General features: G+C 41.7%; 1 protein-coding gene and 1 long non-coding RNA gene across 12 annotated transcripts in view; one reads left to right on the plus strand and one right to left on the minus strand.

Annotated features, from left to right (window-relative positions):
• The window catches only part of LOC119031751, a 44,441-nt gene extending 37,835 nt beyond the window's left edge, over nt 1-6,606 (minus strand). For 7 of the 8 annotated variants that reach the window (XR_005078687.1, XR_005078692.1, XR_005078689.1 and 4 more), the window contains exons 1-3: nt 6,487-6,606; nt 3,029-3,134; nt 1,479-1,556 (exon numbers count right to left, since the gene is read on the minus strand). This is a non-coding gene — a long non-coding RNA (uncharacterized LOC119031751). Of the gene's footprint in view, nt 1-357; nt 832-1,478; nt 1,557-3,028; nt 3,135-6,486 lie in introns of those variants that run through there. The other variant, XR_005078688.1, reaches the window with a different exon arrangement.
• Nucleotides 6,136-12,980, plus strand: wasf3a (WASP family member 3a). Of its 4 annotated transcripts, none has more exons than XM_037120418.1 (9): nt 6,136-6,388; nt 7,823-8,027; nt 9,249-9,383; nt 9,500-9,653; nt 9,742-9,859; nt 9,960-10,144; nt 10,674-10,895; nt 10,986-11,290; nt 11,435-11,592. In XM_037120418.1, the coding sequence occupies exons 2-9, from the start codon at nt 7,895-7,897 to the stop codon at nt 11,590-11,592; spliced, it is 1,410 nt and encodes a 469-aa protein (XP_036976313.1). In that variant the 5' UTR covers nt 6,136-6,388; nt 7,823-7,894. The 4 variants fall into 4 exon arrangements, with proteins under 4 accessions (XP_036976313.1, XP_036976311.1, XP_036976312.1 ...); XM_037120416.1 differs by having other exon boundaries at nt 7,863-8,027; XM_037120417.1 differs by having other exon boundaries at nt 7,866-8,027.
• The last annotated feature ends 182 nt before the right edge of the window (nt 12,981-13,162 follow it).

Genomic DNA, 13,162 nt, shown 5'->3' on the forward strand with positions numbered 1-13,162 from the left:
CTTTATTTAGATAAATGCACAAACTGAAAATTTCTCACTGACATATAAACGACCTTACAGACCGTCTTTGAGGGCGACACACATTCCTCCATTGTGTGGATCTTCATGTTAACTTTGGCACTTGTTTCAGAGAAGGCAGCTGTTTAAGGATCCACCACACCCCGCCCCATTCAAGCCCTGTTGTCTCGCATATGAACAGCACATGCAGACTTGTAAAAAATCTTAATTAAGACTCCTAATTCTCCGTGCCGTCGTCTGACTGAGGCTGTGCGCTCACGTGAAGCGCTGCTGAACACAGCATGATGGGTTGACGGTGTTGGACCGGGGCTGTCGTTCTCCTGGCTTTCACAAGACAGGGTGCGAAGAACAATTATGCTTAATGTTCAAAAACAAATCAGGGCTTAAATTACTTTAGTTGGCATTTCTTTGGCTGTGCAGCTACGTGGCTTTATTCACAACGAGTGCCATTTCTGATTTCTGAGCAGCTTCACTATTTTGTGGTTGTCAAGAAAACATAGAATTTGAGCCAACGTGATTATTAATTTAAATTCAAAAACACAACCTTTCACTTTTGGGGTCTAGGAGAGTGTAGGAGTCTCGTTTGTTAACAGATTAATAGTCCACATGCACATGTTAATGAATTTTTCTCATTATACTGAGAGGCTACAGTACGCCGTTCATCACCACACATGTAGAAATATGAAGTGACAAGTGTTTGCCACTGTAAAGGTGATTGCAGCTCAGGGTTTTGTATGCAGCCTTTTGGTTTCGGAGGCTTCTCCCTCTGCGCGGTGGCAAAGGGCATGTGGTCCTCTGCATGCAGCAGATGCCCTGCAGAAGATTTGCGACAGATGAGTCGAAAATGAGCGTGACATGTGTTAAACAGGCGAAGCCCCGCAACAGTGACATTTGACAAGATGATGGGCGTAGGCAATCATTATTGTCTCCACTTAAGCAAGCAGTGAATATTCAGGGCTGACGTCTGTGAAAGCAAAAGCCATAATACAAATCAGCCCGAACAGATTGTCATTAATGAGTGAGATGTTTGAGAAGGTCGTGATCAGACTCAAACACAGCAGGTAAAATGAGAACCGAGTGTTCAACTCTGTGGATCGAGATTCTATTTATTTGTCTATCTATCTATTTATCTATCTTTCCATCTAAGATTTTAAGTTATTTATTAATATAATTTTAAAACAGTTTGAGAAATAATTTCATATTTCCACTGTAAGTGTCTGAGTCTACGAATTCTGGCCTCAACCACTTGTACTCGTCTCTACACCCTAACGGACCTTTGACCTCGGACCTTCCTGCCTGACAAAGGTGCCAATGATGGTGAGTTAGGCATGGGGAGGAACATGCCAAGGAGATGCCCCCCCCCTCCCCTGCCCCTCCTCCCCCTTCCAGAACCATTTGGACCACAGGGAATGGGTTAATCACATTAGAGGCCCAGAAGAGAGATGGGAAGTAGACAGTACCGTGACAGCCGGGGTAGCACTGGCACGACTAATCCCGTTAGGCCGAGGAAAAAGGGGGACGCCATCGCGCCTTCGAGGCTGAGAAAGAAAAAAACATTTTCCCAGGAATGAGTTCACCTGTATGGTAACACAGAGAAGTTGGCCTGTTGATGCCTATTAGAAGAAACAATCGCACTTGGCACATACAAATGTTTTTTTTCATGCTGGGCACCACTTTATTGTCAGCGCGTGAAAAAAAATCAGCGGCAGACAGTGGCATCGCATGAGATCCTCTTTCATGCCACGGTGAAGCAGCCCCTTTCAACCCACTGCTTATCAGTCTCCCAAACAGTGAGAAGATGGGGAGGGGTGCTGTAAGAAGGATAGAGCTTACTTCATCTGCCATTGTAAGTGCACCCGAGTTCAACCTTAATGTAAACCTTTGCAGGCAGGATATGAATAGGATGCTCTCTATAAAAATATATCCTGCTGGGTAATCCGGCAGATGGCCACAGCAGCGGACACTACAAGCGCGGCTGGCCACTGCAGGGGTAACAGGGAATGTCCGATCAGCAGCCACTGGGAGATGTGGAATCAAGATTCTTAACTCCCCTTAGCAACGCTGGGAAACAGAGCCGTCAGTTTAGATCCATCAAGTTTCCACTTAATCTCGCCCACCACTTTTTTTCTCTCCATTTTCTCTTTTTTTTGTATCTTCCCCTTTTGTTATGGGGATTAAGCCAAGTGGTAAAACAGTGATTTAATGATCTTTCCATGGCTATGTGCACCACTTAAACCATGAGACAAACAAGCTGAGGCATTCTAAGAGTCACCCCCTCTAAAGGCGGCTGCTCAGGAACTGTGAGGCTTTTGATACGGCATTAAGCTCCGGCTGATTATTTTTCCCACTGTCGTGTGGTGTGCTGCGCTCTGCTATGGGAAAATTTAAGGTTTTGTGTTTTGTAAAGGCCCATTGTAAACAAGATGAGAAGAAAACTGTTGGATAATTACTTGATGATAGCTTCATAATGATAAAGTATGGTGAATTTTAATGATTTGTTAATGTAGAGGAGAAGAGGTACTGTCAAAATAATTATCTCAATATAAAATAATTTAAATGTAGATACATATAACTTATTTTACGGCCATAGTAGGTGTGGTTAAATGTTCTAATCAATCTACGCTAAGCTTCAGTTATGGTCTAAAAACTAAAAACTTAACAAATGACACATGATATGGTCAAAAGCTCTCATAAAAACTAGTAAGTGGACCTTAAGGTGGGTTGGGATTGTTCTGTTATTATTATGTAAAATTGTCAGAAAGAACTTCAAATTTAACTTTAAAGATATGCAGATAAGAAGTGCTATGGATGAAATTCTAACAACTATTGAGTTCTCATGTCAACAGATCTCCGGGACAACTGAGCAAACTCCTTCTGCTGATGATGATGACCATGTGATACGGCTGAAAGCTGCGAGTGCTACAAGTAATGCATTTTTAATAGCATTATGTCAGCATAAGGTGTATTGTGTTCATGAATTATTCAGTTCTTTTAAAAGTTGATCTCTTACCTGGGATTTCTGGCTGCCTGAGTGGAAGAGAAGGACTCATTAGTCAAATCAAGTGCTGCTCCATAATTTCCTCTTCATTGCACACAGAGCTGATCAGAAGCAGGATCTGTTCATTGAAGAAATACATTAATTTACACATATTTGACATAATGTAAGTCTCATAGTGTTTTTCCCTAAAAAACCATAACAAGTCAATGAAATTCTTACACACATTACATGCCAAATAGAGCCTCTCCTGTCATGGAAATATGAATTCCTATTGATCTGCAGTTCAAACTGCATTCAAATGTGATATAATAAATGAAGTAATACATAAAACATCTAAAATGGCATATTTTAACCCACAGATTAACTGCTCATTCACATGCGCTACCAACAATAACCAACAGATGGCCCCCAATTCAAGTAAGGAAAAACTCCCCCAAAAAAAGACAAAACTTGAAACCCCTCCCTCCAAAAAAGGAATAAACATAGTGTAAAATTAAGTAACAAGTGACATTAAGTGCTGACTGATAATAAGTGATGGACCTACTGTCTGTGTTGGGGCTACATGTCCTGTTAAATGCTAGGGTTTGTTATTTATGTGACACTTTGGAGTCAAACAAAGAGAGGATATGGATTACCTTCCAAACATTCCCATAGTTTACATTAACTGCTTTGGGCTTGAGTTGAGTTCAGGCATAAAAAAGTACCCCTAAGTAAATGAAAATTGTTAGAGGGCCCCCTTTAACAAAATGCTGGTACATGTGAAGGGCAGTTTGGAGATGAAAGTCTAAAGTTTCCTACATACTGAATGTTTCATGACTCTCCTCGACATGGATACCACAAAGTAACATGAACCTGAAACAGTCCAGCGTGAGGAAAGAGGAAAACCGAAATTTAAGGATTATACACTGATGCACATGACAAAGCTCAGTGTGTGTGTATGTGTGTCTGTGTGTGTATGCAGCACTCACTCTCACTGGGTAATAACTGACAAGGCATTGGCAGTGATCAATATGGAGTAGGACTAGAAAGCCATAATAGGAGGACAAATATCCGAGGAGAGGCAGTCTGGGTGTCTGGGTGTAATGGATTATAAAGGTGTTGGTGTTTAGGCTGGTCGGCAATAAGTGGGTAAGCTGGTGGTTGGCTGCATTGTGTGAAACCAGCATGGTCAATGATGGTGATAATGGGGAGGGTAAGTACTGTATTGGGGTTAATACTTTGAAGCTGGCCAAGAGATTATGCCACTGTTTAAAATATGGAAGACCCCTCAGTGAAATGCTTTGCTCGCAAGCTTAACAGCACACTGATGCGCTCAAGAATACTGTACTACAAGTCAGCCAGGAAAAGAAAATAGCTTGTCAATTACACATAAAGGCCAATTCAAAAAAGATAGTGGAGGCTATTTTAAAGATTGGGTGGGGCTGGTTCAACATGAAACTACTTGGATATATTTTTCAAAATAATCTGCGTCCTGATTGTCCGTATGATGATTTTGATATCCAGGTCTTGAGTTGTTATTTAATAGATTCTGGATGTTCTGAAATATTTTCTGGTGTTGTGAGGAGACTGTTTATCCTGTATTCTTCTTGACCTTGACATTTTTTGTCGCATTTCCAGTTTTCTCATCAGCAGTAGGGAAAATTGAATCATTAAGTGGTCAGACCGCTCTGTTCTTTAAGTAACAGTAGAACATTTTTGGGAAATACACCTTGTCTAGTATAGTGCCTTCTTGCTGCCAGTTGGGAGAAAACATTGATACCATTCTTCTGTATGTATAATAAATTTTAGGCTGGGGCCAAGAGACTGTTAGCTTATTTTAGCATAAAGACAGGAGACAGCTAGCCTACCTCCATCCACATGTTTAAATAAAATGTCAAGCTCACTAAGTAATATGTCACATTTCATTTATTTAATTCTAAGGGTTTTTCTGCTGGACTATTTTTTGGCCTGTGGCACTTCTTGGAGTCTCCACACTCACAAGACTCCAGTTGAAAACCTACTCCTATCATTAGCACGAAAAATGAGAATTTCACTTGCTCTTTAAACCCATCACCCATACATTACATTAAGACAGTTGGATTAAACAACGTCTCTACGACACAAGCAATACTCTCATAACAACTGTGAGTTATAAAATCACGATGTGCTACTTATAAAGATTTAAGCCCTGATATCTGGGTTACAGTAGTCCCATCAGGCAATCCAGATGATGCCATCTGTGATAAAAGAGCAGTGTGTGTGTGTGTGTGTGTGTGTGTGTGTGCATGTGTGTGTTTGTGTGTGTGGAGCTTTCCAATCAAATGCTGAGTGTTTCATTTCACTATTAATCCACGGCATCTCCATTAAGATGTTGATAGACATAAACACTGTTTATGCCGATGTGACGGCTTTGAAACATAATTCAGGCAGAACTGAGAGAAGTTGAACAAGGTCTAAGAGGCAGTGTGTGACTATTTTGCCTTAAAACATCAGCTTCAATCATGCTGATGGTACTCCAACTTATAATAGTCGGATTGGTGCCTCTGTCATTCCCACCCCGCTCCCTGCTGCCTGTTCTTGCATGCTTCAATAAAATACAGACATTTCTGATCGGCTGCAATATATGAGGAATATAGTCATGATAGTACAAGACTTACTTTTGAACGTTGGAGTATAAATGCTAAATGTTTATGTATTTGAGTTTTTATGCCTTTTTAAGTGTTTAATCAGTTAATCGTCAGAAGCTTTATCAAAAAATGTGCCACCATGCGGAAAAAGTCTAACCTTGTCAGTGTCCACTGCTTCTCAAAAAGGGAGAATTTGCTTTATTCTGCTTTGCAACAGTTTTGGCTTCTTGGTCAAACAAAACAATTGAGTAAAATACTTAATACTGGGTTTCTAATCTGTCTAAACTCAATGATTAAATGATAAATCAAGAAAAACAAGCCATCATCAATGCATTATTCATCAGTTGCTGTCTTGATTTCATAAGTTGTTACTATAAATGGTCAGAAAACTGCCATATTAATATTAATAGAAGGCAGCTAATGACTTTCAGCCCATAAAAATGAGACTAATAAATCCTGAGATAAAACACTGGATGTCAAAGTGCTGGCATGATGACTGACTGTGATTGGATGACAGAAGTAAATCTGCTGACCAAATCCCCTCCTGGCTCAAGCTGTGATTTGGACCAGAGAGATTTGTTTTCAGAGTGCTTCTCCGCCCTGCAGAGATGACTACTGACACTGTCCAACACAGGACCGCGGCAGGCCAGCAAACACTTTGTTTATTTTGGACCAGACAGCTTGGACTCAACTTTCACCGCTCCGTCCCGGCGTGCTGACGTGAAATAAACGTACCCGACTACCGAGCTAGCCCAACTACTCTATGGTAGGATTATTAAACTCTTGTTTTTTAAGCCTTTTTTTCTGGTGCCGCTTGCATATTGTTAGATAGCCTGTGTTTCATGTGCGTGTTGAAAAAGTTACCTGCTGCTAGATGTGCTAACTTTTTGTCAAGAGGACCCGACAGCTCAGTGGCTGACAGCCGCTTCACAGCGCTTCTAATTAAAGAGGTCCGGCTAGTTAGCATGTAGCGGTGGAGTAACGGTCACGCAATGAATTATGGGAAATCTGGGCGCGAGCGACTTTATGTTATAGAACATTTGTGTCCCAGGGCCCAAACTGAAAATGAATGGTGGGCTAAGGGCCACAAGCAGTATTGAATTGTATTGTGTTAGTGTGACATTCGAATGTGACATACATACAACACTTGGCAACACTTAATTCAAATATATGTATATGCATATGTATTGTAATTTTTTAAACATTTTCTTTTTTTTTTTTTTTAATCAGTACATCTGGTTGGCAATATCGAACATCATATCATATGGTGGGCCAGCTTTGATGCGTTCCATTGCAAGTCAGGAGTGAGGATTTCCGAGTCAGTATTCCTGACTTCCTGAGTTTCTGATTTGGAATTCCAACTTGGATGAATGCTCCATTTAACTTTGCCATGTCGGAGGTCGTTTTTTTAACGATTTCCAAACACAATGGAACGCACCATGCTGTGGTAAACTTGTAGTTTTATTACAGACCCCAGAATTTGGGAAAAATCATGGTTCATATTTGTTGAAAATGTGGTTTGCAATATGAAAATTACACTAGTTATAGTAAATTGTTCTCATTGTTACTTGTGTGCTGACCCTTCCTGTGGTCAGTGGCAATGACTCAATCCCTCGTTTCAAGTCCATCATGTAGTAAAAGAGTGTAAAGTGACTCGCAAATTCACTTAATAATTGCCACATCTGTTGTCCCCATGTCTCCTCCATCACAATAAGCTGGCTGAATCAATCAGCTGTTGCCGAGCATGTTTGTTTCTTTGGAAAATTAACTAACAATAGTTGTGTGCCACTTTGATAGGTGGTGATAAACTGTGACATTCAACAACAAGTGGCCCAGTGTTCAACACAGGAAATATGACAAAATCATAAAAGGCTTAATTTTGATTTTGATGCTGTGCATTAGACTTTTTACTGCTCTTTTTAAACTAATATGAACAAAACATAAAACAAAAACAAATTGCTGAAATGAATAACTTAACTAACTTAACTTTAGAATAAATGTACTTTTCATTGCTATAATGGGTGATGTTTTTTAGTTGACACCTGTGAAATTATTGACTTAAAGAAAGGACAGAAATATTGTGAATAATTGCTGTAGTGATTGGTCTATTCGTACCAGTTTTAATGCATTTAAAGACATGTCGTGTCTGATTACCAGTGATGTTGCTTTATGAATACAGATTGATGTGCTGACCCTGCAGGTTGGAGGATCCAATGTCAGAGCTGTCCTCTGTCCCCCAGCAGGTGCTGTGGTCGAGACGTGAGAAGGGGTCATGCCTTTGGTCAAGAGAAACATTGAGCCTCGACATCTGTGCCACGGTGCGGTGCCTGATGGGATTGGCAACGAGCTGGAATGTGTAACCAACAACACGCTGTCCGCCATCATCCGCCAGCTCAGTAGTCTGAGTAAGATCACAGCGAGTCACATTTAGCTACGTTTGTGTCACAACACGTTCACATTCACCCAAGGCCACTGCAGGGAGGGAGCTGCATGACCTTTTTACCCAATGACTGTGAAGTGTTGCCTTTACTTATGTAACATGACTTTTGAGCAAAGTCACCACAACAGGATCATTTACATTCACTAACCTTAAAAAAACCACACCACATAACAATTCCTTATTTCTGAATTTGTTTACCATGCGGTGTCATCGTAATTCATATTTATGCCCCCTTTGGACAAACGCAACACAAAAGCTCTGCACATTTTTTGGTTGCCAGTCAAGTTATGACGTGAACACACCAGCCAGCAGATCATATCGTCCATGTTGGCTCTTGGATCATTTTCCCACACCATATATCCTTGTGTCGCTTTGATTGTTAGACAAATGAATATCACATTAAAGAAGCAGTTATCACCCAACTGGTTGATTTAATACCCAAGACTGTAGTCATTACTAACTATCTGTTTACTGTAGGCTCAAATCAACAAATCTATACAGAAGCAGGCTAGTTTAATGATGTGGGCTATACCTGCATGTGTTTGTTTTGTTGGTGCACTGAAATACTAAAATGAAGAGGAAAAGACTGTTTCAGGAAGCAAATACACTCCTGGACATCTGGCCCTGACGATTCCTCTGATTAGTGTGTATGTGCGTGCGTGTGTGTGGATTTAGTGAAGTAATAGGAGCTTAGAGCTTACCGTAAAGCTTTGTATCGCAGTAAGATAAGATGCAGAGTGAATGGGTGGAGACACAAATGGAGGCAGTCTAATGATAGCGGCCACACAAAGTGGATCAGAGCCGTTTGATGTGTGTCGGTCATTGCTGTTGTGTGCAAGGAGACTTGTGTACAAACAGTGCTTGTCAAATCCACATTTTATGAGATGGTTTAGTAAAGAACTGGCTGGATTTGTGTTGTATGAACTCTTATAAAGAATTTATGTAGTAGTAACCTGTCAGTTAGGGTCTACTCCACATTATTTACTAAAATGTGTGCGCAGCTCGCTACCTTAGAGATTTTTTTTAACGACCAGCAGGGGGAGTATTCACTGGTTTCAAAAAGAAGTTTGATCAATGGAAGGATGTGAGAAAATGACTCTACTTCTCACTTGATTTATAACCTCAGTGAGGAGTTTCCTAATGAGTTCATAGTCTCACGTCTCATTTTTCTTTGCTCTGGTTGCAGGTAAACATGCAGAAAATGTTTTTGGGGAGCTTTTTAACGAGGCCAACACCTTTTACGGGCGCGCCAACTCACTCCAGGACCGGATCGACCGCCTGGCCTGCAAGGTCACCCAGCTGGACTCCAGCGTGGAGGAGGGTTGGTTCAAGTTTACTGGAATTAATCTAGTCTAATTTTGTCTGTTTCATATCATTCATGTATTCTCGCATGTTTTTTATATAAGACATAACTGTTATGTTGTCACTGTTTTGTAGTCTCTCTCCAGGACATAAACATGAGGAAGGCATTCAGGAGCTCTACTATCCAGGACCAGCAGGTTTTGTCCAAGAACAGCACTCCGAAAGCGGTGGCCGAGATGCACAACAGCAGCGACAGGCCTCCTCCCCTCAGCAACCTCACGTCCTACAGGTGCTGCATAAAAACTGCGACATCTGAAGAGGTTACATTTTCAATCAAGAGTCTCGTTTTATGTGGGATGTTGTTTTTTGAAATATAGGGAGGATTCCACTGACGCAATGAAATTCTACTCAGACCCGTCATACTTTTTTGACCTGTGGAGGGAGAAAATGCTCCAGGACACGGAGGAAAAGAGGAGAGAAAGGCGGCGGCAGAGGGTGAGAGCACAGTTTGGCAACTGCTTTATGTTTTGTGTGTTTATTTCGGCTGATTTTTTTTCTGTATTTATTTATTTATTTTCTTCTCCCCCTCGTCCAGGAACAGAAGCGAAGCGTGGAAAGCAGCACCCTTCAGCGTGAGGTGAAGAAGGTGAGAAAGGCTCGAAACCGAAGGCAAGAGTGGAACATGATGGCGTTCGATAAGGAGCTTCGCCCGGATCACCGCCATCCGCAGACGCTACGCCGAGGGGTGTCATCCGAGGGCTCGCTGTCCCCAGATGGCAGGTAAGTGCTCACTTCTTCTTTGCTTTTTCTGAGTACAGATGCAACCTATATGTTTTTTTAAATAGAATCAACTTGTATTTATTTTACTTAACACAATATGGGGGGAAGAAAATTAAATAATCGTATGTAACGTTCTAATCACATAACTGGTTACAAAACATGTCTTCCATGTCTCTGTGTCCTTGTTTTTCCTGTCAGCCTTTACTTTGTCACATCTACAGGAGGCAACATTTATCTTGGAAATGCGCCTTTAAACTGATTGTGTAACCGAACGATATGCAGAAATATGATAATCAAGGAAAAATGTAGATTTCTGGAATATTTTAGTGAAAAGACGGCAACTGAAAGGAATAAACTCTAAGCTGGACTTCAGAAGGGGGATGGATCCCATTTTCCTAAATAGGACCTTGTGACTCGAATATCTCTGTTGTGTAAAGCTTCACTTTTGATTTTATAACAACAAATCCCACCATCTGGTTACGTGAAAGCATCTGAATGAGAAGCTTTCTGTCTCTCATTGTTTATCCAGACCTGACCTCCCCGACTACCCCGTCCCTCCGGTGCCTGCCCACGCCGCTTGTAATTATGCCAAGTCACATGATTACGTGCCTGGGAATGCACACCCCTCGCCACCTGTGGAGCATGAATACCACAGCATTGATGTCAACTACAAGCGGGTAACCTACGCCACAGAGGAGCCTCCCGCTGCAGACCGAGTGAACGGCTCAATGCGTCCACCTGCAGATTACAAGTATGTTTGTTTGTGGTTTGCATAATCTGAGAAAGACTTGATATTGATGTCACTTTTCAACAGAAACATAATCCTCTTTCTTTCAACCAGCTCTGGACCCCCGCCCCATACCCCTGGTCCGCCCATCCCATCAGCCCAGACAGCCTTTGGTTTTCCTCCGGGTGCATTGCCGCCAACACCACATAATGGAGTTTTGCACGCAGGCCAGGGCTTCCCGCTGCCTCCTGTACCTCCTCCGGGGCCTCGCATGGTCCCTCCTCCCCCAGGTCCCCCACCGCCACTTCTCCCTCCCCCAGCTGCACCCTCACACCTCGCAGGACACAGCGACGGTGGCAGGGGTGAGTCGAAACCTGTGAGAGATGCAAGAAGTGACCTGCTGTCTGCCATCCGCATAGGTGAGTCAGGGTATCGGTTTGTCTGGCAGTGTTGTCTGCTGGTCAGATAGAAGCAGAAACTACGTCTTGTTCTATATTTGGCCCTGTATGTGATGGGTGCACAACATGTGATCTTATTTTGATATACTGCATGTTCGCCCTCAGGCATCCAGCTGAAGAAAGTTCAAGAGCAGCAGGAGCAGCAGAACAAGCGGGAGCCAGTGGGCAACGACGTGGCCACCATCCTGTCTCGCCGTATTGCAGTGGAGTACAGTGACTCTGAAGACGACTCTGAGCTGGAGGAAAACGAGTGGTCTGACTGACCACATGGCTGAAGTTCTGTTTAATGGATCTTTAGAGAAAATAAATCAAAAACTATGATTCACCCAGTCCAGCTCCACTCATTGGACTCTACATACCAACCCACTGCCAATGTTTGGCACAGATTATCTGGTAATGTTAGGGGTTTACAGATCCAGCTCCAAAACTCCTCAGGGCGACAGCGATAATGTCAAAAATGTTTGATTCCCGATTTAAAATCTGGAACTCCATGACCCTTCAAGCCAGACCGCTTAAAATCTCACCGCAAGTTCTCACTGAAGAATATCAAAACTGTGTTGACCAGGTCCCCCCACTAATCAAGACTGGTTTAACCTTCTGTTTCTGTTTATCCCCTCGCTGCCATGCGGTACTACTGCACCACGCCAATCTCCATTTTGTTTACATCTGCTTCTCCATGGGATCACGCAAGAGGGATCACATATGAGCCCAGTCTGTAGAGCCATGACGCCGTGCCCCCACTGCTGCACAGAGTTCTGTTGCTGTTTAATAATAATTTTCAAGGTGTTGCGTGTCCAAGCTGCACCAGATTCAACACTGCACTTCTTTGGGTCTTCAGCAACAAATACGCAAAGTGAGAAGTAGAACAGATGAACGGTTTGCAAGATATGTGAAACACATTCAGATTCTTTGCTTTGTAGTTAGATGTGCTGCCACTAAATGAGTTAGCATTTCTTCAGAAACAGATGCATTTTCAGATCCTCTGTACAGAGTTTACTTAATTATTGCAACAAAAAAAGTCAAGTTTTCAACCTCATGTGAAATGGTGAACCATCAGTTTTGTAACTTTTTCAATCCAATTTCCACAGTATAATAAAATGTTCCCTCTTAATAATAAAGAGAAACACCTTAACAAACCATGCCAGTCACTTCAATAATTGAATGTGCTGTTGACCTTAAAACAGATGACAGAGTACTTTTTCACTGAAGACATTTTAACAGGTAACAGTTAAGAAGGTATAAATATTAAAATGGTTGGCTGGGTTCCGTGTAGCAGCTTCAGTACTGTGGATCTGCCGGGACGCTTAAATAGAACATGAATCACTTGTATGGTCTATGTTTTTCCTTCCCATGAGGAAAGCCTGCTGTTTATGAACGAGTGCAGCAACATAAAGTAAAATATTGTGAAATGACACATTCCTGATCATGTTTTTGGACCAAATGTACACCTTCCTATTTTATGTGACTGTTTGATTTATATTCCATGACACAACATGTAACTGCTACCTCAATCTGTGACCGCCTCACTGTCCCACGGTATGTGTAGTAGACAGTCTGAATACAGCTTTGTTCTGCCATTTAATTATTTGTTGTGACGTGTCTTCGAAAATGTTGACATTTCATTAAACATTTTTCCATATCAGCCAGAAAATCTTGCTGTGATTGTCTCCTCCTTTACCATCTTTTTGTTTTGTCTCTCAGACACAGAGCAACATAATCCTATAGCAGCTAAATTGAATGCTCTGTTTATATTTGATTACAGTTCATGGTATTTATGCACAAGTAATTATTATCAGTTAGTTATTGGTATAAAGGTATCAAATCTAAATAGTA

This window comes from Acanthopagrus latus, chromosome 13 (assembly GCF_904848185.1).
Source record: "Acanthopagrus latus isolate v.2019 chromosome 13, fAcaLat1.1, whole genome shotgun sequence".
Taxonomy (NCBI): Eukaryota; Metazoa; Chordata; class Actinopteri; order Spariformes; family Sparidae; genus Acanthopagrus; species Acanthopagrus latus.

Coding starts and splice junctions, on each gene's coding strand:
- wasf3a (XM_037120418.1), top strand. CDS start 7,895: ATGCCTTTGGTCAAGAGAAACATTGAGCCTCGACATCTGTGCCACGGT. Junction 8,028..9,248: donor CCGCCAGCTCAGTAGTCTGA/GTAAGATCACAG, acceptor CTCTGGTTGCAG/GTAAACATGCAGAAAATGTT. Junction 10,145..10,673: donor TCGCTGTCCCCAGATGGCAG/GTAAGTGCTCAC, acceptor TTGTTTATCCAG/ACCTGACCTCCCCGACTACC.